Raw genomic sequence first — 24,044 nt, 5'->3', positions numbered from 1 at the left:
TTTGGCCCGGTCACTATTAATGGACCGCCCTGTATATCCCCTACTGCTAGTGCTGTCCCCTGGCGGCGGTGAGAAGTTACTGGACGTGGACGTCGGTCATAGGTGGAGGTCACATTTTTGTGGATGGACCTTGTACATGCGCTAACGGAAATAGCAAGTGTTGCACCATGAAACACCAGGCCGATTTTTATGAAACATTGTGGAGATGTTCGTCACACGACTGTCATCAAATAATTAAACTCTCATTCGTTTCAGATTTCATATCCATCATCAACATCGGTATTAGTTGTGGCCAATATGGTTTCAAATACATTCTTTTATTCGTTTTGGCACGGAGGCAAACATCTTCCGAACGTAATCTTGAGGAATTCCTTACCCAACCCGAAACACATTCTGCGTAAGTTAATGGATATTGCTTATCGCGTTACAGACATTCTCTATCGTCGATGAATCGAGGTACTGGACGAGCCAGACGAGGATGCGTACGTTTCCAAGGCGGTTGTGGTGTTAACTGTAGAGCGGGGTCTTGCATTATACTGCTGAAATATACATTTGATACCCTGCTCATGTAGGATTTGACAACACGGTTTAAAGTTGTTGCCACATCAGGCGAGCATTCAGGCTAACTTCAACGTTGCAATAGTTTTCATTCTTACCACTCGTTCTCCACTCAGTGCATTACTGCCGTCAGCGCGATCTGTCGCTATGATGCTACAGTGTCACTAATGTCACAGATTCACACTTTCTCACTGTCTAAAAGATTGTGATAAAGCGCGTGTGTATGTGTTCTGATCTCCACCTGAAAGGTTCCAAGAACGTCAGGCACTTCCAAGAATCATCAGTTACCGGCACCATTGTAATCTGTAGGAATACCATTACTCTGTAGGAGAGAGTGTTGTAACCTAAAGGATAGTGTACGTAGGAACGCAGGATTTTTTTTGATCTGTACTTCAGTATAATGACTGATTTTAGAATCGCATGAAGGAATGTGCACTAGAGACCGCCATAAGCACTTTCCACCATTTTCTACAGTTCTTACTGTTGTTAGAAATGAGGTTGTGTTTTATATGGACGTGTTATCGGAATATCCCAACATGGCATAATGTGGTATGCTCTGACATATCTGAAGCGCTAAGAATAAATTTTACCCTTTGAGTCCCAACGATATGAAAAAAATATATAATTTTATAATTTTTCACATAATTAAGACTTTATTATATAGTAAGCATCGAATTATTTATGTAAGACGTGGACAGTTAAGCCATATTTCGTCGGTCCTACAACATCTTGTATCTTGAAAGAGAGGATACTTGCAAATAAACTGACCTTCTTTGATATTTTAACAATTCTACCCGTCTCGAAAACGGAAATTTGTGTTAGCTTCCAATAGCTTCCTTTCCAAAATGTATTTAACATGCAACTGTGATTTTTGTAACAGTTCTGCTTAATTGAATTTAACTTTCTAATTATTCTTGTGTAAAAGAATAATAATCTAACAGATAGACTATAAAATACGGTACTGACAAGATTTTCTCGATCGCAGCGCTCTTAAATTTTAATCCAAAAATTGTTCCTAGGAATATTATAAAGCTGTACAGTGAAACATGTTTTCAAATGTGGGAAAGAAACTAAATTTTCTGCAGAAATTTTGTAATTTCAGAAAAATACTACAGCACATGAAGAGTGAATGCCATCATTAAAAAAAAGCACTCTGTCTGCAGGCCACAAGAGGCCCACTGGGACCATCCGACCACCGTGTTATCTCCAACTGAGGATGGGGACAGGAGGGGCGTGTGGTCAGCACAACGCTCTCCCGGTCGTTATGATGGTTTTCTTTGACCGGAGCCGCTACTATTCGGTCGAGTAGCTTCTCAATTGGCATCACGAGACTGAGTGCACCCCGAAAAATGGCAACAGTGCATGGCGGACCGGATGGTCACCCATCCAAGTGCCGACCACGCCCGACAGCGCTTAACTTCGGTGATCTGACGGGAACCGGTGTAGCCACTGCGGCGAGGCCGTTGCCATAATTTAAAAAAGAAATAAGAAAATATATAAAACTTCTATTACAGGGCTGGCTAGAGGCGAAAGTCTGGAAAATGTACCAAGGCACAACACTCTTCCCTACTGGAAATAAGTTCAAAACGATGAAATTTTAATCAGCTATACCATAGGCACGAACATTCTGCAATATCATTCTGATAGAGTACGGTCAGACTGTTAATGGTGTAATAATTTCCTTTTATGTTAGCATACAATGAGGTGACAAAAGTCATGTGGTACCTCCTAATATCGCTTCGGACCTCCTTCTGCAGCAACTCGACGTGGTAGAGGTCCCCTGCAGAAATTCTGAGACATACTGCTTCTACAGCGGTCCATAAATGAGAAAGTGTTGCCAATTCAGGAGTTTGTTCACGAACTGACCTCTTGATTACATCCCTTCAGTATTTGATGGGATTCACGTCAGGCGATCTGGATCGCACACTCATTTGCTTGAAGTGTCCAGAATGTTCTTCGAACCAATCGCCAACAATTGTGGCCTGCAGACATGGCACATTCTCATCCAAAACGTTCCATCGTTGTTTGGGAACATGAAGTCCATGATGGCTCCAAATGGTCTTCAGGTGCCGAGCATAACCATTCACAGTCTGTGATCGGTTCAGTTCGAACAGAGGACACAGTCCATTCCATGGAAACAGTCCACACTATTATGGAGCCACCACCAGTTTGCACTGTGCCTTGTTGACAACTTGTGCCCATGCCTTCGTGAGGCCTGCGCCATACGCGAACCCTGGCATCAGCCTTACCAACTGAAATCGGGACGCATGTGATCAGGCCAGTTTTCCAGACGTCTAGGACTCAATCAGTATGGTCACAAGCTCAGGGGAGGCGCTGCAGGCGATGTCATTCATGATGTTAACAAAGTCACTCTCGTTGGTCGTCTGCTGCCATCGCCCATTAAAGCCAAATTTCACCGCACTATCTTAACGGATACGTTCGTCGTACGTGCCACGTTGATATCTGCAGTTATTTCACGCAGTGTTACTTATCTGTTAGTAGTGACAACTCTGTATATGTGCATATCGCTATCCTATGACTTCTATCAGCTCAGTGTAAACATAATTTTAAGCATAAACATCTTCATCTGTAACCTGGAAATTATCTTGGTGTGAGGTAGAGGGTACTTCGTGTAACTTTGTCATTCCCTCTCTTTCCAGCTGTGGTCGCCAATGGTGGGAGAGAGGAATAACTGTTACAGACCCTCCATGTGATCTCCATGGTCTTTTCACGAGATATGTGTTGATTGACTCCTAGGGACTTTTTGACCATTTGTTCGCAATACGTTACATTTGTATGCTTTGAGGTTTAGGTGTCAATGCCTGCACCACGCATCAGTCTGCCACTCTTCCCTCATTTCACTACCGTTTTCTAACGTTGCGACTGTTCTGTGTGCAGGAGTATTAGCAGCTACGAGTTTCTTGGAGACGTGGACGTTTTTCACAGCGACTTCTACAGATGCCGCTGCGCTAGTGTCGAACAGTGCTAAACTCAAGTTGACAGACACACAGGCCGAGGAGATTATTGTACAATACCATGAATAATTATCGCCATTCTGTTATTTATTCTTAAACGAAAAGAACGGTGCAAGTAAACTACTTGTCGACCTAATTTTATTCATTAATTCTTTACGTGTCACTTGAAATACTGACTGGTTGATCATACCTCCATAACTACTCTGACGTGCGAATTGTCGATAACGGTAATGTTTTATATAGGTATAATATGCAACCAGTCGCTTTTTGAATTTTAATACGATTTATACCATTAACTAGTTTTCAAGGAACTGCAGGCTTATCATCAGGTGGAGTTCTTAGGAACGTTACATTCTGGACCACGTGCAGTTTTACGTTAAAGTCGTGGTGTAAGCAGAAATAATGGAAATTTAGATACGTTACGTTTTATGATGTTTACATTGCACTGCTTCGTGGTATACATAACAAAATATGCAACGTTAGTATCCTAAACATAACAAACTTTTCATTTCGTAAGCATTACTACTTTTGTTCGTCTGGTGAACTGGTTAGTAAGGAATCTTACTACTGTGTGATGGTAACTAACAAAGCAGAAACTGTTTGGATCGAATTAGGATATTGTGTATATTAATCTGAGAGCAGTGGAATGATTGCTGTCTGGGTAAACGCACTAGAAAATATTCAGCCTAAGATAGAACCTTGTAGCACTGTGCAGTTGATATGCGATCTGAAGTTTTCCCAGCGTATTTCCAATTTGAACAGTTCTCGGGTATCCGACCGGGTAGCGTCGCAATTTCTCCACAGTATTTCGGCTGAAGTACACGCTGCCATCTTCAGGTGGTTCCTGACGACTGCTGTGGTGTTCCTCCCGGCGCCCTGTATATACTAGCCGTTACCCCTTCCACCGTTCCTCTCCTGGTGTCTTCGGTGCGGCCGGCGCGGCGGCTACTGGAGTTGGTGGGGAAGCGGTGCCTGGGTCTGAACTGGGGTCTGCAGTCTCCCTGCTGCCGCCGTCGGGGGCGGTCCTCGATCTCTGGGACCGCATCTTTCTCTCCAGGCTGAGTGCAGCGTTCCAAGCCTGACTGAGTTGAAGGCCACTGTCTTTATTAATTAGATCGTCCTGTAGTGGATTTCGATGGCCTCTTTAATAACGCAGTCCCAGAAGTAGGAGGATTGACAGAGTATTTTTGTTTTTTCATAGTCCATAATATGGCCAGTCTGTATACAATGGTCGGCCATGGCTGATTTAGTGGCCTGGCGTAATTCAGCATGGTGCTTATGTTCGCGGCACTTCTCTTCTACAGTGCGGACTGTCTCCCCAATGTATGATTTCCCACACTGTCAGGGAATTTGATAAACGCCTGGTTTTCGAAGGCCTAGGTCATCTTTCACTGAACCCAGTAGAGTCAAGGTTTTTGCAGGGGTCGGAATACACATTCACATTGTGTTTGCACAGTATTCTGCCGATTTTCCTTGAGGTGTTTCCGACAAACGGAATGCACGCCAATGACTTGTGTTCTTCTGTTTCTTCTTCTTGTACATTATATATTTTAGTCAAAGAGCAGTAGTAGAACGACTGCTCTCTGTGTAATGGCTCAAGAAAATACTGGTCCTAAGATGGAGCCTTGTGGGACCCCACAATTAAATACGAGCCTTCTTACTGCTGTTCAGCAGTGGTGACTAAACAGCAGAGCACTTTTTGGTTAGAATTAGTAGATTGTATATTTTAGTTGAAGAGCAGTAAAATGACTGCTCTCAGCGTAAAGATGCTAGGAAATATGAGGCCCAAGATACACTACTGGAAATTGAAATAAGAACACCGTGAATTCATTGTCCCAGGAAGGGGAAACTTTATTGACACATTCCGGGGGTCAGATACATCACATGATCACACTGACAGAACCACAGGCACATAGACACAGGCAACAGAGCATGCACAATGTCGGCACTAGTACAGTGTATATCCACCTTCCGCAGCAATGCAGGCTGCTATTCTCCCATGGAGACGATCGTAGACATGCTGGATGTAGTCCTGTGGAACGGCTTGCCATGCCATTTCCACCTGGCGCCTCAGTTGGACCAGCGTTCGTGCTGGACGTGCAGACCGCGTGAGACGACGCTTCATCCAGTCCCAAACATGCTCAATGGGGGACAGATCCGGAGATCTTGCTGGCCAGGGTAGTTGACTTACACCTTCTAGAGCACGTTGGGTGGCACGGGATACATGCGGACGTGCATTGTCCTGTTGGAACAGCAAGTTCCCTTGCCGGTCTAGGAATGGTAGAACGATGGGTTCGATGACGGTTTGGATGTACCGTGCACTATTCAGTGTCCCCTCGACGATCACCAGTGGTGTACGGCCAGTGTAGGAGATCGCTCCCCACACCATGATGCCGGGTGTTGTGGCGCTCACCTGCACGGCGCCAAACACGCATACGACCATCATTGGCACCAAGGCATAAGCGACTCTCATCGCTGAAGACGACACGACTCCATTCGTCCCTCCATTCACGCCTGTCGCGACACCACTGGAGGCGGGCTGCACGATGTTGGGGCGTGAGCGGAAGACGGCCTAACGGTGTGCGGGACCGTAGCCCAGCTTCATGGAGACGGTTGCGAATGGTCCTCGCCGATACCCCAGGAGCAACAGTGTCCCTAATTTGCTGGGAAGTGGCGGTGCGGTCCCCTACGGCACTGCGTAGGATCCTACGGTCTTGGCGTGCATCCGTGCGTCGCTGCGGTCCGGTCCCAGGTCGACGGGCACGTGCACCTTCCGCCGACCACTGGCGACAACATCGATGTACTGTGGAGACCTCACGCCCCACGTGTTGAGCAATTCGGCGGTACGTCCACCCGGCCTCCCGCATGCCCACTATACGCCCTCGCTCAAAGTCCGTCAACTGCACATACGGTTCACGTCCACGCTGTCGCGGCATGCTACCAGTGTTAAAGACTGCGATGGAGCTCCGTATGGCACGGCAAACTGGCTGACACTGACGGCGGCGGTGCACAAATGCTGCGCAGCTAGCGCCATTCGACGGCCAACACCGCGGTTCCTGGTGTGTCCGCTGTGCCGTGCGTGTGATCTTTGCTTGTACAGCCCTCTCGCAGTGTCCGGAGCAAGTATGGTGGGTCTGACACACCGGTGTCAATGTGTTCTTTTTTCCATTTCCAGGAGTGTAGAATGTTGTGGGACCCCACATTTAATTACAAATCTTCCTGTTGAACAGCAGTAACTATATGTCAGAGCAACTTTTCGGTACCTTTAGTAAATTCTACGTTTGAGTGTAATAGTGGTAGAATGGTACCCCTGAGGGTAGTGGTGCTAGAATTCTCACATTCGTGTGTATGTGTGCAGCAACCGGAGAACAGCGTGGAGCGCGCGCTGCGGCGCGTGGCGCTGGTCTCGTCGGTGACGCTGCTGCTGCACGGGCTGGCGCAGGTGGGCATGTACCCGCGGCACTACCTGCGCGAGAGCGAGACCTGGCTCAACCTGGGCTGCAGCTCGCTGGTGCTGCTGGTGGCGGCGGCCGGCGAGGTCGGCCAGCCGGCGGACATGGCCGTGTCCATCCGCCACCAGCTCATCGTGCACGCGGCCGCGCTCGCCGTGCTCGCCGCCTGGGCCGACCTCATGATGCTCGTCAGCCGCTTCTCCGTCTGGGGCTACTACGCGCTCATGTTCAACGCCGTGCTCCTCAACGTCACCAAGGTGACTGGCTGGCTAACCCCCTCAGGCGCTAGCAAAAAATGGTTCAAATGGCTCTGAGCACTATGGGACTTAACAGCTGTGGTCATCAGTCCCCTAGAACTTAGAACTACTTAAACCTAACTAACCTAAGGACACCACACACATCCATGCCCGAGGCAGGATTCGAACCTGCGACCGTAGCAGTCGCGCGGTTCCGGACTGCGCGCCTAGAACCGCGGCCGGCCAGGCGCTAGCACCTCAAGAAATCTCGCATCGTTACAAAATCAGATCTTCAAGTGATAGTCCTCCTTCCCAGGCTCTCTTCTTTGCCTTCAACACCCTTCCTTCAACATTCCTTCTCCTTCTGGACCACTGATGGCAGCATCATATCTCACAAATGCATCCCAGAGAATTCTTCAGTGGTGACCCTTCCAGCGGATGTCACTCCAGAGGCTCCTCAGTGCTGTCAAAATACGCATTGTTACTTGGTAATCTCCTCTGAGACAAGCATTTCAAATATTTTTGCATGCATTGCCTTCTAGTTGCTTACCATATTAGAATATCTGGTGATACTCTTTGAAACAATCCCTGAGACCCTCAAAATTTCTTCAGCATCCTATAGTCTGGTTTTCCTAGGCTACTAAAGTAAAACTCTCTCTAACATCACCATCTCGTATGTACTGTACGTACGTGTTAACTGTGTCCAGGATCCATTATACACTGAGATGACAGAAGTGATGGGATAGCTATACGCACATATACAGATAGCGATAGTATCACGTACACGAGGTATAAATGCGCAGTGCATTGACGCAGCGGTCATTAGTACTCTGGTGATTCGTGCAAAACAGTTTGTCACGTGATTATGGCTGCACGACGGGAATTAATAGACTTTGAAAGCGGGTTAGTTGTTGGAGCTAGTCACGTGGGACATTCTAATTCGGAAATCGTTACAAAATTCAACATACTGAGATCCACACCCTCAGGAGTGTGCGAGAATACCAAATTAGCCCTCACCATGGACAAAGCAGTGGTTGACAGCCTTTACTTAACAACCGAGGGAAGCGGCGTTTGCCTAGAGTTGTCGATGCTAACAGACAAGCAGCACTGTGTAACTTAACCACAGAAATCAATACTGGACGTACGACGAACATATCCGTTAGGCACGATAAAGGATGACAGCCAAAAACAGTTGCAGGATAAAAATTTATTAAAATTTCTTGACCAAGGTTTCGGTACATATAAATATACCTTCATTAGAAGTAAAAAATCTGAAATTACATCATGTAATGTAGATTAATACATGATGTAATTTCAGATTTTTTACTTCTGATGAAGTACCGAAACCTTGGTCAAGAAATTTTAATAAATTTTTATCCTGCAACTGTTTTTGGCTGTCATCCTTTATCGTGAAGAATTTCAATAGTTGCTGTTGCATCCATGTTTAAAATCTTGAAATATCCGTTAGGACAGTGCGGCGAAATTTGGAGTTAATAGGCTGTGGCAGCAGAGAACCGACAGAAGTGCCTTTGCTAACAGTACGACATCGTCTGCAGTGCCTCTCGTGGGCTCGTCACCATATCAGGTCGAAACTAGACGACTGGAAAACCGTGCCTTAGTCAGATGAATTACGCTTTCAGTTGGTAGGAGCTGGTGATAGAGTTCGAGTGTGTCACAGACCCTACAAAGCCATGGACCCAAGTTAGCAGTAAGGCACTGTGGAAGCCGGGGGTGGCTCCATGATGGTGTGGGCTGTGTTTACATGAAATGAATTGTGTCCTCTGGTCCAACTGAACCAATATTTACAGGAAATAATTATGTACAGCTATTTCGAAACAATTTGCATCCATTCATGTTCCCAAGCAACGATGCCTCATGTCACTGAACCACAAATGTTCGCGATTGCTTTGAAGAACATTCTTAACAGTTCGAGTATATTATTTGGCCTCTCATATCATCTGACATGAATTCCACCGAACATTAATGGAACACAGTCGAGAGATCAGTGCGTGCGAAAACTCCTGCTCTGACAACACTTTCACAGTTCCGGGTGGCTGTAGAGACAGAACGCCTCAATATTTCTGCAAGGGACTTCCAACGACTTATTGAGTCCTTGCCACAACGACTTTTTGAATCCATGCCACATTGAGCTACTACACTAATAGGTCCGACATGATATTAGGAGGTATTCCATGACTTTCGTTACCTCAGTGTACTCCCATTGACGAGTAAGCCGGTCACGCCCGGGTTCCCGGGTTCGATTCCCGGCGGGGTCAGGGATTTTCTCTGCCTCGTGATGGCTGGGTGTTGTGTGCTGTCCTTAGGTTAGTTAGGTTTAAGTAGTTCTAAGTTATAGGGGACTGATGACCATAGCTGTTAAGTACCATAGTACTCAGAGCCATTTGAACCATTTAGTAAGCCGGAACTTTTAGTGATGACGCTGTCAGCTTGGACAACGCTTTTGGATAACCTATTCAAGGTCTAGCTTCTCAAGATCTTTTATATAAATTCGCTCTCATAATTTACCAACTCAGAATGCGCAATGGTTGCCTATGAAGTTATGATTCCAGGCCCTCTTATTGTACTTAAATATTCTTCCCTATCCTTTTTTACCTACCTTTGTAACGAAATCTTCTCGTACACCATCGTATCACAACTACATCCATGGGAACTGTGTTGAACACCAACGCTACTCCATTTGATGACAGAATTGTATTCTTCCTCGAACACTTCCCATATGTAGCTCATTACAGGTCCTCCTCAACGACATCAAATGGCATGGTATTAATGAGTAAGATCCTCTTCCTCTGGAACTTCTTGTTTTCTGAAATAAATTGCCTTCTCATTGGTTACCAAATTAGAATGTCCTTCAAAACCATCCAGCAGGCCCTCAGCTTTCCTTCAAAATTCCACTGTCACCTGCTTTCTGGACCGTTGCAGGAAAACGTTCTCTGGGATCATTGTCTCAAAAGTATGTCCATAGAAACTGTGCCCAGCTTTCATTGGACTCCCATCTATCACTGAGTCGCGTTCTCCAGTGATGATCTTTACCGTGGACATCACTCTAGAACCTCATCAATATTGCCAACGTGCTCACAACTCTGCTGCGTGACCTCCTCAGGTACCAGAACTTTAAAGTTTCTTAAGCAAATTGGTCTCTTACACTTACGAAACCAGACTGGGTAATGACACCCTTTGAAGCCGTCCTCTCTGTACCCTAATCTTTTCCTTCAACATCCTTCCCTATCTATCTTTCAGAAGTGCTGTAGGAAAAATTTTGGTAACGTCATGTGATAGCTACACCAAGGAAAGTCTATCAAATACACATTGGAGTCTCACTGAAAACGAAGTCAGATAATCCAGCGATGACCCTTGGAATGCATGTCACCCCAGTATCTCTTAACGGGACCAAGGCGTGAAACACTGCTGTGTAACTTTTTGTAGCACCAGCATCTCATGTTATCTCTCATAAATTGGCGTTTCATCGCTTACCAATTTAGAACGTCCGGTGTTACCCTTTCAAACTATCCTCTCCAGTTCCGCAACCTTTTCTTCAAGATCCTACGCATTCCTATATTCAAGAACATTAGAAGAAAATCTTCTCTGATATCAACACCTTACAGCTACATTCACAGTTAATGTATCTAGGAAGTTAGATGTACGTCACTCCAAAGTGTTATCTTTTCCTCATAACATGCTGCCCTCTCTCACTGCTATTTGCTCTATTACTTTCACGTCGTAGGTACACAGTGTGTCTATATTCTCTAACCGAATAACAACTGCTCAGAATAACTCTTTTGAAATGACTTTGTAACCAGGAAGGTCTGACTTCCATAATGCGATGGCGGCTACATTTTATCATGATTGGCCTCATTATCATGATCGGCCTCACTAGACATCTTTCCGAAATGTGATAAACATTATGTTATTACTACTTAAGAAAACACATGTGTTTGCCCATATTTCATAATTTTTTTGTTTTACACGTCCTAGTTTACGGCTTAGGCGCCTACTTTCTAGTGTTACGGAGTCTAATGTGCTCTTAAACAAATAGTAGACAACTGCCGAAGAAATTAACTGGTAATTCAAAATATACTGACATTTTAGAAATACAAGAACTACACCGAAGAGCCAAAGAAACTGGCACAACCGTCTAATATCGTGTAGGTCCTCCACGAGAACGTGGAAGTGCCTCAACACGACGTGGCATGGACTCGACTAATGTCTGAAGTACTGTTGGAGGGAATTGACACCATGGATCTTGCACGGCTGTCCACAGATCTGTAAGACTACGAGTGGGTAATGAACACCACGTTGCAAAGCATCCCAGATATGCTCAATAATGTCCGTGTCTGGAGAGTTTGGTGGCCAGAGGAAGTGTTTAAACTCAGAGTGTTCCTGGAGCCACTCTGTAGCAATTCTGTATGTGTGGGGTGTCACATTATCCTGTTGGAAATGCCCAAGCCCATCGGAATGTACAATGGATATGAATGGATGCTGGTGATCAGACAGGATACTTACGTACATGTCACTTGTCAGAGTGGTGTTTAGACGTATCAGTCGTCCCATGTCACTCCTAATGCACCGCACACCATTACAGAGTCTCCACCAGCTTGAACAGTCCCCTGCTGAGAAACAGGGTTCATGCATTCATGTGTCTGTCTCCATACCCGTACACGTCCATCCGCTCGATACAATTTGAAACGAGAATCTTCCGACAAAGCAACATATTTCCAATCATCAACAGTCCAATGTCGGTGTTGACTGACCTGGGCGAGGCGTAAAGCTTTGTGTCGTGCAGTCATCAAGGGTACACGAGTGGGCCCTCGGCTCCGAAAGTCCATATCAATGATATTTCGTTGAACGGTTCGCTCGCTAACACTTGCTGATGGCCCAGCACTGAATTCTGCAGCAGTTTGCGGAAATGTTGCCTTCCGTCACGTTGAACTATTCTCTTCCGTCGTCGTTGGTCTCGTTCTTTCTGGATCTTTTTCCAGCCGCAGCGATGTCGGAGATCTGATGTTTTACCAGATTCCTGATATTCACGGTACGCTCGTGAAATGGTCGTACGGGAAAATCCCCACTTCATCGCTACCTCGCAGATGCTGTGTCCTAACGCTCGTGCGCCGTCTATAACACCACGTTGCAACTCACTTAATTCTTGATAACTTGCTATTGTAGCAGCAGTAACCGATCTAACAACTGCGTCAGACACTTGTTGTCTTAATTAGGCGTTGGCGACCGCAGAGCCATATTCCGCCTGTTTACTGATCTCTGTATTTGAATACGCATGTCTATACCAGTTTCTTTGGCGTTTCAGTGTAAATTAAATGCTGATATGAGACAATTTTGGTGTAATATCATCTAAATCAGTAGTTTCTCACTACTCCAAATTAATGCTAGGTTCCATTAATATACAAAAGGGGGAACAAAGTTTCTTCGGTAATTTTATTACTATTAAATGCTGGATATTTTAAAATAAATTATAAATCTTTTATCAGTGTTTATGAATGTAATTTATGAAAGAGTTTTATAACTTTTCTCTGTATTTAAGAGTGAAGATTTTGGAACAACTTATACCAGAGAAAAAAATGCTCCTTTCGGGTTACAAAAAAGGCAAATATGTTCCTCCTTAAAAGACTCTGACAGAAAAGTGGGGAAGCAGCTGCCTCACTCCTCTTTCCTCACCAAAAATTTTGGCATGTGAACACATTTCTGTTCTTTTAAAACACAATATTTTAACTTCTTTTATCCAGTATCTCTTCGTAGTTGTGCCTTCGTACTCACTACCACTGTCTCTACATGTCTTTGTCTAACTGTCTCCATTTCTCCCTTTGATTTACAGTACATCCCACTGCCACTGTCTTCTTTCTTATTAACATCGTCTCTTTCTGTCTCCTCCCTCTTCCTCTTCCATTGGCATTGTCTCGTCTCTCTTCCACCACCACTGTCTCTGATGCTCTGATTCAGCACCAAAGACGGCGAATACGTTCACATGCCAAAATTTTTGGCAAGAAAGGCAGAATGACGAGTGGGGCAGCTGATTCCCCACTTTTCTGTCATAGTCTTTTAAAGAGGAACATATTTGCCTTTTCTGTGCTCAGAAAGGAGCATTTTCCCGATGATTCCCTTCTTTTCCCTAATACAGTAGGGTGTGCGGCTTAATAAAACGGATCTTGTAGGCAAGTAAATATCTTGTAGTTTATCTATATACTCCGACACATTTATATACTTTGATACATATAAATTACTTTACATAAAAATACACAACATTTTTGGGCCACACTTACAGTATACGAGAACATGCGATGTTTGATTTGCAGGTAAAAAGAATTTCGTGCGATAAAATAATTTTTCTACGACAGTTAAGGCTACATTTATCCCTCGAACCGGATATTAGGTGCATATTTTGCGTGCGTAAGTACGGTAAATTTGAACCTCTGGACCTCAGTACTGGATAATGTTACCGAAAAAAGTTTCAAAGTTTCCCGAGAACATCATTTTAAGTACAGCTGATAAAAATTTTGGCGATTTGGGGTGAATAGAAATTATAGAAGTGGCTATCTCCACAACTGGTACTTTTGGTGCAGAAGAATCATGGTTTTTCAGTTGTATGTTGGTCACGCGTAAAGATTTTGGAAAAATTTAAAGATTTTTCGAAAACGAGAAAATGGCGTTTCTGGATAAATATCTAAAGAAAACACATGTGAAATGCGAGACGTTTGCTGTGGTTAGCTATTTAGATAACTGCATCCCCTTGAACAAAAACGACTAAAAACAGTATTTTACGGGTTTCTCAGGAAACGCCTATGAATAAATGATGCTTTTATAAGCCGGATAATGCCCCTCGTGGCCCACACCTACCTGTTTGTTCAATTTGCCTGGCCTGTAAGAAGTATATAATGTTAATAAAATTTAACTCTGTACTGCAGGATAGCAACAGAATGCCCGTTCTTCCTTTAGGCGTACAAATTCGCTAGGCTATCCAAAGCATTTGATCCTTTATCTATGTGAACAATAGAACTGCAGGGACGACTCACTGAAAAATTGCATTTCTGCGTGCGGCTTTTTGAAACATACTGATGCCGTGCTCTGTCATGCAGAGACCTGTAACTCGTACAACACGGGTTAGATGGATGAAGGACAATCAACAAGCTTTCCCTTCTTCTATTTTAATGGTATCCAGAAAGATGAGAAAGAGAACCGTTTAGTCGTCCTCTTGGAGCCTTACGTGTGCTTTCAGATGTTTTTAATTTCCAATATTTGAAACTTTGATTCTATCTGTCCTCTCTCTTCAGAATTGTGTTGTCTCCTCTGGTGTTCCTGCTGGCCCATCCTTCTGTATTTCCTTAGCCTTTCTCTGCAGATACCAACTTGATAGAATTTTCGAGAGACAGATTAAAGAAACTAAGCGTGGATATGCTGCAAGCTAACTGTTTCTGAAACTCTTGTGAAGGTAAATTACAATATTTGGGCGCAATAATGTAAGTGAGTTCATAATTTTCCGTTAACTCAGCTTTAGTAACCTCAGTGGAATTATGTGAAGCTTTGCGTTGGTTCTGTTTTATCTTTCACATTACCAGCTCCTTTAGACCTTGTAGGTTAGTACCTTCTCCACATTGTCTCCTTGCTTGCTAACGTATTGATTAAATAAGGCACTATTGCAAGCCAATTGGTACTCTGTAATATGATTCAAACGAGTTAAATAGTACATAACAGGGTCTCCACTAGGTTTTCTACTGAGAAAAGAAAGAAGAATGTTCTGCTGCTGTTAGTGTTAGAGAAGCAAATCCATCTTCCTAACAGCGTCTGTTGTCAACTGGAAGAAATTCAGCAGGCTTACTAACAAGTTATGCCATTTGTTTTGTACCATGCGACACAGTAAATATTCATAGACATTTAATTTAAAGAAATTTATGCTCAAATGCTGGTATAAATATCTTAGAAATATTAGGTAAATAAGTATTGGCGTACTATCTACAGTGCTACTACTCTTCTACTGAGTTTTCACTCATCCCAGTTATACTCAGCCAGTCTCGTAGAGCACCTAGGGCACGTCTTCTCTCTATCACAAGGATGCACAGACTTAGTAGTTCTGTGGGCCGCAAGTCCTTCACTGTGACTACGTAAGGGCACAGAAAAATAAAAGTTGGTTCACATAATTTTTTTCATAAATATCCATTTCATTTAAATTTTGTACTTTCGTGTATTACGAGGACTATTTGGAAACTTCGTTCCAATTGGGTGCAAAATGGAAACCACAGTGAAAGTCTGATGAAGCTTTGCACAGATGTGTTGGTTGGTGTCTCTGGTATGCCCATCGATAGCGTCATGTGCTCGTTTCAGTACTGAGCGCACGGTGAACACGTAAAGATGTCTAGAAAATAGTGTCTCCGCCAGGTTTGAGGGCCTGGAGAGAGATTTCGCCTGATGTCATGCAGCCCGCATAACATAAATGACATGCGTTTGTTTCTTCGTGACAATGCTCGGCTGCACTCTGCAAGGGAACGAAGATACTCATGCAGATTTTCGGTGGGAAGTATTTCATCAACCCCAATACTGCCCGTAATTGGCTCTCCCTGAGTTTCATCTCTGCTCACAAGAACCGCTGGCTATGAAGACAACATTTTGGCACAAACAACGAGCTGTAGCCCAGCGTAGAGAATTGGCGGAAAGCACTGGTGGCTACTTTCCATGGCGAGGGTGTTCTAAAGTTGGTACAATGCTACGAAAAATGTCTAAGTCGGAGCGGCGACTGTGTAAAGATATCGCTGGAACGTGAAGCTAACCCTTGCAAATCAAACATTTTTCATTTTCACAGTGGTTTCCATTTCGCGACAGATCTGACTTTATTTTCCGAATAGAGCTGGTATTATTGACCGACGATCCTGTAGTAAATGCATACAGGTACACAGAAATAAATGTTGTTGCTTACATTCATCCCAAAAAGTTCAGTGCATTGATGAGTGCGCTGATGAAGCTCGTATTTGCTGTAGAATACACAGACCACTGACGAATAAGCAACGTCGTTCCGTGCAGTCCCACTTTGAGCTCTTGTTGTCGCGACTGTACTGTTGCGGAAGCACGCAAATTGAAAAATAACAGGCCGTGAGACAAGTTATTTTCCCGAATCGGTATCCACCTGGCCCAATTCCAAACAGACTGGCGTGGCTGAATAGATCCAAGTTCCACAAGCAGCCGCACTCTCCTTTCTGGGAGCAAATAAAAGATGGATAACAAAAATTCACACTACTTGACAATTTATAAGGCGCAGAGACATTATTGGATAGGAATAATAACAGGCAATGATCGTCGACACGAAAGACAGAACATACGTAATATTCATCGATGATCAAAAACATTATGACAACCATGTAGATAGCGTGTTGGTCCACTTTCCAAACACAGCAAAGCAGCGATTCTTCTTGTTATGGATCCTATAAGTCCTTGATAGGTTTCCAGAGGTGTGTGGCATCCATAGCTCAGTAAATTCCCCCAAATTACGCGATGGTGGTTTGTGGGCATGCACTGGCGCCCAATACGCGTCTCAGTAGGTACAGATCAGGGACATTTTATGGCTAAGACGTCAATGAGAGTTCACTGCCATGCTCCTCAAACCACTACAGCACGATCTTGGTCTTGTGTGTTATCTTGCTGGAAGATGTCATCACCATCAGATAAGACATCAACCATGAAGGGATGAGGGTAGCCCGCAATAATGTTCACGTGGTTCACTTCTGACGTGGTATTCTCGAGTACTACCATAGGTCTCATAAGCCAAACTCAATGTACTCAATAGCAGTTCTGCTCTCATCGTCTTCCATCTGTGGCGCGGTGCGGTGCATGTTTCAAGCAACCATTCGCCTGTATGATGGCGGATAAGAACCCAACTATCGACGTGGTGTAACAAGAAATACGATTCATTCGACAGGCGACACTTTTCTATTGATCCACGGTGAAAAGCTCAGTGTGCTACGCCCACTACAATCGTAACTGACGATGTCATTGGGTCAACACTGCAACGCATAGGAGTCGTGTGATGTGGAGCTTCATGTTCAACGATGGACTTTGAACGGTTCACTTCGAAACACTTGTGCCTGCTCCAGCAGTGTGCTCTGACGTCACATCTGCCACAGATCGCTGCCTATCCTCGATTACACAGTGGGGGATCCTCCGGCGTCTAAGTTTTGTGATGAGACGTGGACGTCCAGTACCATATGGCCTACGCGTTATTCCACCATCCTTCAACAACATTCCATATGTGCTTACTACAATAGTGCGCAAGCAGCCGAGCAGCTTCGTCGTTTCAGAGATTCTCGTTTTCAGCCTCTACAACGATGTGCCCTTTGTAAAAACCGCTTGTATCAGTGGCTTTCCGCATTTGCGGCCCGTATCTACACTGTAATGAATGCCCATTCGTCTCTCGTCGACTTACATAGTTTGCTTACTGCGTCACGTGTCCGCAACGAACAAAAGAAAAGTGTGTGGAATGAAATCTTATGGGACTTAACTGCTAAGGTCATCAGTCCCTAAGCTTACAAACTACTTAACCTAAATTATTCTAAGGACAAACACACACACACATGCCCGAGGGAGGACTCGAACCTCCGCCGGGACCAGCCGCACAGTCCATGACTGCAGCGCCTTAGACCGCTCAGCTAATCCAGCGCGGCTCTCCGCAACACCATCAGGAGGCATTCAGCCCCGCGGTGGGATTGGTCATAATGTTTCGGCTCATCAGTGTAGATGGAGTGGTATATTTACAAAAAATTTCGATACATGAGAAAGCAAAATAACAAACATGAAAAATGTTCATGTTTGACACACGTAAGACTCCTAAACGTAAAGGTTGATATTGGACTGTCAGTAAGGAATATGCCCTTCTCGGGCACTACTGTACATTTTGCACCTGTTATTCATGCTGGTTACCAAACTGTTGAGGAGTCCTTGGGGGATATTGTCCCAATCTTCTCTCAAAGCAGCTTTCAACTCTCGCACTGTTCGGAACTGGAGTTGTTCATTGAGAAGCATGTCTGCCAAGGGCATCCCAAGCATGCTCTCTACGATTTAGGTTCGGGCAGTACGCGGACCATTCTATACGTTCAATATCTTCACTTTCCAGTGTGCCTCCCTGCAATACCGCTGTGCTGCAACGGCACCAGAGATATGCAGCAGTGTTCGGCCATTGTGCATAAGGCCTGCAATGGCGCCTACGCCATCCCGAACATTCTGTGGTGTGTAACGTGTTCCCCTCTCTCTTCACAGTAACTGCTGGCCAGAATCCCTTGCCACAGTGCAGAGGGATTCGTCGGAGAACATCACTCGGGACCATTGCTACTGATCCCAAGAAATATGCTCCCTACACCAAGGAACTGTTTCTCGACGACGGCGTGGTTGAAGTGGAATACATGTGACAAGCTTCCGAGCATACAAACAAGCCTGATACAATCGCTGCGACACGGTTCTGGCAGAGCCGCGTATACCGGTAGCGGTCGCGAGGTGTGCTCCGATCTGCCTAGGAGTGAGATGTCTATTCCTTTTCGTCACTAGGTCTACTTATCGATCCTCATGCGATGTGATGGTCCGTCTACACCACCGGCATGCTTTCGCATAGCATTTCCACGTTCAGTGGTCTTTTTTAATCGTGAGATGACACTTACGGACACACCCATTACTGTGGGCACAGTCGTGGCACTTTGACCGACTTCGAGCCGTTCAAGTGCTCGTCCACCATCGTAAGCACTCAAATGATGTCTTACAGAGATGTTGCCGTACCACACGGAATGTGGCACTAATCGGTTCCACAATAACCTTCGTGCTGCATGAACTGTCGAATGCATACAGACAGTTCGTGCAAAGGCACCGTTGTCGGTAACACGTCCCGCCCTCTACATTTCCTTTTAGTATCATTGGTTGGTTGTTTAATTTTCGGTTGTTCCGAAGCAGTAGGCAGTTTTTACCTAGCAAGTGTCAGTTGCTCCTTAACAATTGTGATGTGGTGTACTAGAACGATCGGTCGGGCCGTCATCAGATGAACGGCGGGCCGCGGTCTGTGCATCCCTGCTATCAGATCGCAGCCAAGCCTAAGTGCTTTAGCGGGCTGGCACCTGCATCACACTTAACTGCACGATTCTGAACTGGAACAGTCGGCGTTCGCCAGATCCTCCACTGCAATCAGGCCGCTTTCCCTTGTTGCAGAGTACAGACTTGTTATGTAATATACAAAGAACGTACATCTTCTTTTAATAGCCCATTTGTTTAGCTTCTTTTTACTTCATATCGTTGACTGTGCTAATAATTCGTAGTTTACGATTCGCTATTTCACGCCATAGTATTTACATACGGTTTCTCGGCTTGTTCAAAATTTCCCTTCTCTCGAGTGTGAGTAGGAAGTGATGCCCTTTCTGTAATCTCTTCCTACAGGAAAAAATCATGTCATCATATATGGTGTACGCGTGCTAGGTGTGCGGCTTCCTGTGGCCGCACAACGGCTCCCTCCCCCGCACCCCCGCCCCCCACCCTCACCACATTCCAGGCGCCTCGCCAACTTTGACCACTCAAAAAGCGGCTCTTGAAACTGTTGCTACCCTATTAAGTTACGCACCTTCGTCACAAAGTTTTCTCAATGGACTAATTCCAGACAGTCACCGGCCGCTATGGTCGAGCGGTTCTAGGCGCTTCAGTCCGGAACCGCGCTGCTGCTACGGTCGCAGGTTCGAATCCTGCCTCGGGCATGGCTGTGTGTGATGTCTTTAGGTTAGTTAGGTTTAACTAGCGCTAAGTATAGGGGACTGATGACCTCAGATGTTAAGCCCCATAGTGCTTAGAGGCATTTGAACCATTTGAACCAGTCATTGTGTACGTTGAGACATTCCTGCGTTAGGCCACGGCGACCTACACATGTTTAGTTACTGCTTTACGGTAAAGTATTAAGCATTACCATGGAACGATTAGCCTAAATGAGAACCAAACATCACACTTTACCAAATGATGCTGTTCCCTACCCACAACTGGTAGCCTTACAGAACGAAACAGTGATTATTATACTTAACCATAAAATGCGAAATTTCAGTGTACAAAGACTTCACTGGAAAATTCAACATCGAGTCCTTCCTATTATCCCTGCACTCAAAAAAAAAAAAAAAAAAAAAAAAAGGTTCAAATGGCTCTGAGCACTATGGGACTCAACTGCGGAGGTCATTAGTCCCCTAGAACTTAGAACTAGTTAAACCTAACTAACCTAAGGACATCACAAACATCCATGCCCGAGGCAGGATTCGAACCTGCGACCGTAGCGGTCTTGCGGTTCCAGACTGCAGCGCCTTTAACCGCACGGCCACTTCGGCCGGCATCCCTGCACTCAGTCTAAGTTTTACAGTACTGTGCAATCCTACACAGGTCAAATTAATTTCTGTTCAACAAAGGTCAAATTAATTTCCATTCAACAGCCTTTGGCCTTTTTTCACATGTTCTTCAGTTTTTACTTTTATCTGTTTGCGTCACTTATACGAGTACAACATCAAAACAAACTACATCCTCCAAGGTCGTAATAATTTTAATACACCATCACCGCCACCACGTCATAGCAGCTTCAACAACGTCACCTCTCAGTATTTACTGGTGTATTAAATCACCTAGCTTTAATTTTTTTTAAATCATCAAATTATATTTTTCTAAAACCCGAAATTGTCACATGGGTATCATTTTAAATAGGCAATTGTCACTTTCTTTAATTTTATACTTTTCAAACTGTGCATGTGTCTCACTGACGAGCGGCTTTTGTTCCCTGCCAGCCGGCCCATATCTCAGGAAACAGAGAAAACGATAAAGAAGGAAATTGTATGCCGACTGGTATGTTCTGAGACTCGTTTATCTATCAGCATTACAAAGAGTAACACTTGCTCTATTCCAACACGTTATATCGGATTAGAGCGAGACTACAGTAGCAGACGCGTGATGTCACAAGGCTGGATGAGCCAAATACATCAGAGGCTGTTACATGGAAACAGCACGCTTAGTAAAATGCTCCAGAAGAAACTACAAGCGTTATGATTAGCTGCTGTAATGAAAGATCGATGGGAGTATCGTCTCGGCTACCTCCAAACGTATTATTTTCAAAGAATAATTAAAACTAAATTAATATTCTGATTTTGTCCATAGTATTATGCGAGACACTCTTACTAATGACCTGTTATGACGTAAGTAGAGCATAATTTTATTGTCAACGGTAAGTAAACGACAGAGTTACCCGAATCGCTTCGTGTGTCATCGGCTAAATCACGTATCACCTTCTAGCAGTGTGGTTCGCTGCGACCGACTCAGTACTGATGCCATGGCGTTATGAAGTGCCCACTTAAGCTCGGGAATCTGGAGGGAACGCAGATAGTGTTATGATTTCAGGGAAGCGTAATTTGTCTGGTGTAACGTTAATAATATTTGTTACTGAGTTGAAAACTGGCGAAGAGTTGTATTTTGACTAACGAGAACAAATGGTTCAAATGGCTCTGAGCACTATGGGACTCAACTGCTGAGGTCATTAGTCCCCTAGAACTTAGAACTAGTTAAACCTAACTAACCTAAGGACATCACAAACATCCATGCCCGAGGCAGGATTCGAACCTGCGACCGTAGCGGTCTTGCGGTTCCAGACTGCAGCGCCTTTAACGAGAACAAACAAACAAACAAATAGTGTCCGAATAGGCCTTGAAGATCCAACGGTACCGACCGACCACCGTGTCTTCCTCAACCATCGGCATCACCGGATGAAGATACCGAGGGACATGTGGTCAGCGCACCATTCTCCCAGCCGTTATCAGTTTTCGTGACCGGAGTCGCTGCTCCTCAATCAAGTTACTCCTCAGTTTGCCTCACATGGGTTGAGTGCACCGCGCTCGCCAACAACATTCGGTAGACGGTGGCCCATCCAAGCTCTAGCCAGACCCGACAGCCCTTAACTTCAGTGATCTGACGGGTATCGGTGTTAACACTGAGGCAAGGCCGCTGGTCGACTAACGAGAAGAACTGATGATTTTGAGAGCTACTTTCTTAGGCGCATTCACGATCACGCAACATTGTTGTACAGCTTACTGTTTTATGTAAAGTAGTGTTTGCAATAAAAAGCAGCTAACGTCCCTATAAACTACGAACTTGATTATTGGAGTGAGATAAGATCCTTAGCTAGTTTTTTATGGTTCCAATGAGGTCCTCACATCAAAAGCAATGCACTCACGATCTACGTGCAATGTCTATGCTTGGACGACAACAGCGCATGAAGACGCCAGGTTGGTAAAATATTGGATATAAACGTTCCAGATCTTGCGTCTTGAAGCTCTCAAATTCTGATGAAAAGGCATTTTTACATGGTGGACACCAAAGCTGCTATTTATTTACTATCTGACTAGTTTCGGTCTTTGTCCATTTTCTCACGCCACCTATAACGGACAGCAAAATTTGTTACGAGTGCATACGTCCACTGTGGATAATTTACGAATAGCACTCACCTTTGCGTTAAACACGAAACACGTGACTACAAACGATTCATAGAAACTTTCAATAAGACCTTAATCAACATATGAGTTGTACTCCAACCCGTATTAATCACTCGCCAAATATGAGATTGAAAATTATACAGCGAAAACTGTAACAGCATAATGATACTGTTGTGTGAGGATTTCTTTCAAATACAAATGAACTAAATTGTTTCCTCTAAAATAGTGCTTAAAAGGAAATGAAAATTTACTGTACAACTGTGATGTGGTGGAAAACTCTGTCTCCCAGTAATGCAGTTAATGATGTTAATATAACTGAGGATTAAATTGAATATCCCAGAGATTATATAAGACGTTCTGAGTACAATGAAATTCTTTGCATCAATATCTTTTAAAATTACGGTACCACCTACGACAACTAAACCAGCGTGATACACAGTATAATCCAGTGAGAACAAATTCTCCACTGTATGTAAAATATCGTTGTCGCCTGGATACGTAATGCTGGATAATGAAGGTATTACAGTTATGAAAAATGTATATAGTATGCACGTACATTAACATAATATACTACGGTATATGTGACTTTTTTATGAAGATCTTTGACACATTTAAGTATGATGAGGCAAACAAGATTGTTCTCACCAAACATTTCCTATATACAAAGGACGAAAGAAGTTACCATATGAACCACCATACCACTGTTACCTTTATTAACCACATTCGACGCATCCATTTGTGACAAATTTTCCTCTGCAATACGTGGCTTGTGAAACTGGGCAAAGTCCGAAACTAATCAGCCAGTAAATAAATAGCAGCTTGCAGTGCTTCCAGAATTTCAGAGGAAATTCTAGAATCACTCGGCCTTCCAACGTTTCGAACATCCGATATTTTAGATATGAGTAGGAGAAACGAATCAGCCGACTGCGCATAGTTTATTTGTATGTGTAGGTCAAAAAAGAACCGCCGCGAGGAAAAAGATGGGCATGGGGTCTGAACGGCTGCAGACAAGTACTTGCTGTACGGTACACTGAGTTTCGTGTACGGGCAAAGAAGAACAAGAAAAGTTTATATAGTGTTCTGTGTTCTTTAATGTCTGTGATGATTGTAAAAAGACTGGTGGACAGTTGAAAGTAGTTTCTTAAGGACACTTATGATTTGGACGCGAATGAGAATAGAGACTTTTAAATTTTTTCATGTCTCGGTTATTATCGCAGCGAGATACAGTAAGCTATTTTGGAGACGTGTAAATGATTCTAATGTTCGAAGAATGAGTTAGCTTGCCGAAGTTATGGTTTATGAACGTTGAAAATATATTGTGATTGAATTGAAAAA

General features: G+C 44.2%; 1 protein-coding gene and 1 pseudogene across 1 annotated transcript in view; one reads left to right on the top strand and one right to left on the bottom strand.

Annotated features, from left to right (window-relative positions):
- The window catches only part of LOC126203833 (transient receptor potential channel pyrexia-like), a 281,000-nt gene that overhangs the window by 219,780 nt on the left and 37,176 nt on the right, over nucleotides 1-24,044 (top strand). Inside the window, exon 10 of the mRNA XM_049938202.1 lies at nucleotides 6,892-7,242. Coding sequence (XP_049794159.1) covers nucleotides 6,892-7,242 — 351 coding nt within the window. The remainder of the gene's footprint in view (nucleotides 1-6,891; nucleotides 7,243-24,044) is intronic.
- LOC126204826 (5S ribosomal RNA) lies at nucleotides 1,909-2,026 on the bottom strand (annotated as a pseudogene).

Source organism: Schistocerca nitens, chromosome 9 (genome assembly GCF_023898315.1).
Source record: "Schistocerca nitens isolate TAMUIC-IGC-003100 chromosome 9, iqSchNite1.1, whole genome shotgun sequence".
NCBI lineage: Eukaryota > Metazoa > Arthropoda > Insecta > Orthoptera > Acrididae > Schistocerca > Schistocerca nitens.
Note: the sequence above shows the minus strand (reverse complement) of the source record. Positions and strands in the feature narration are given on the sequence as shown.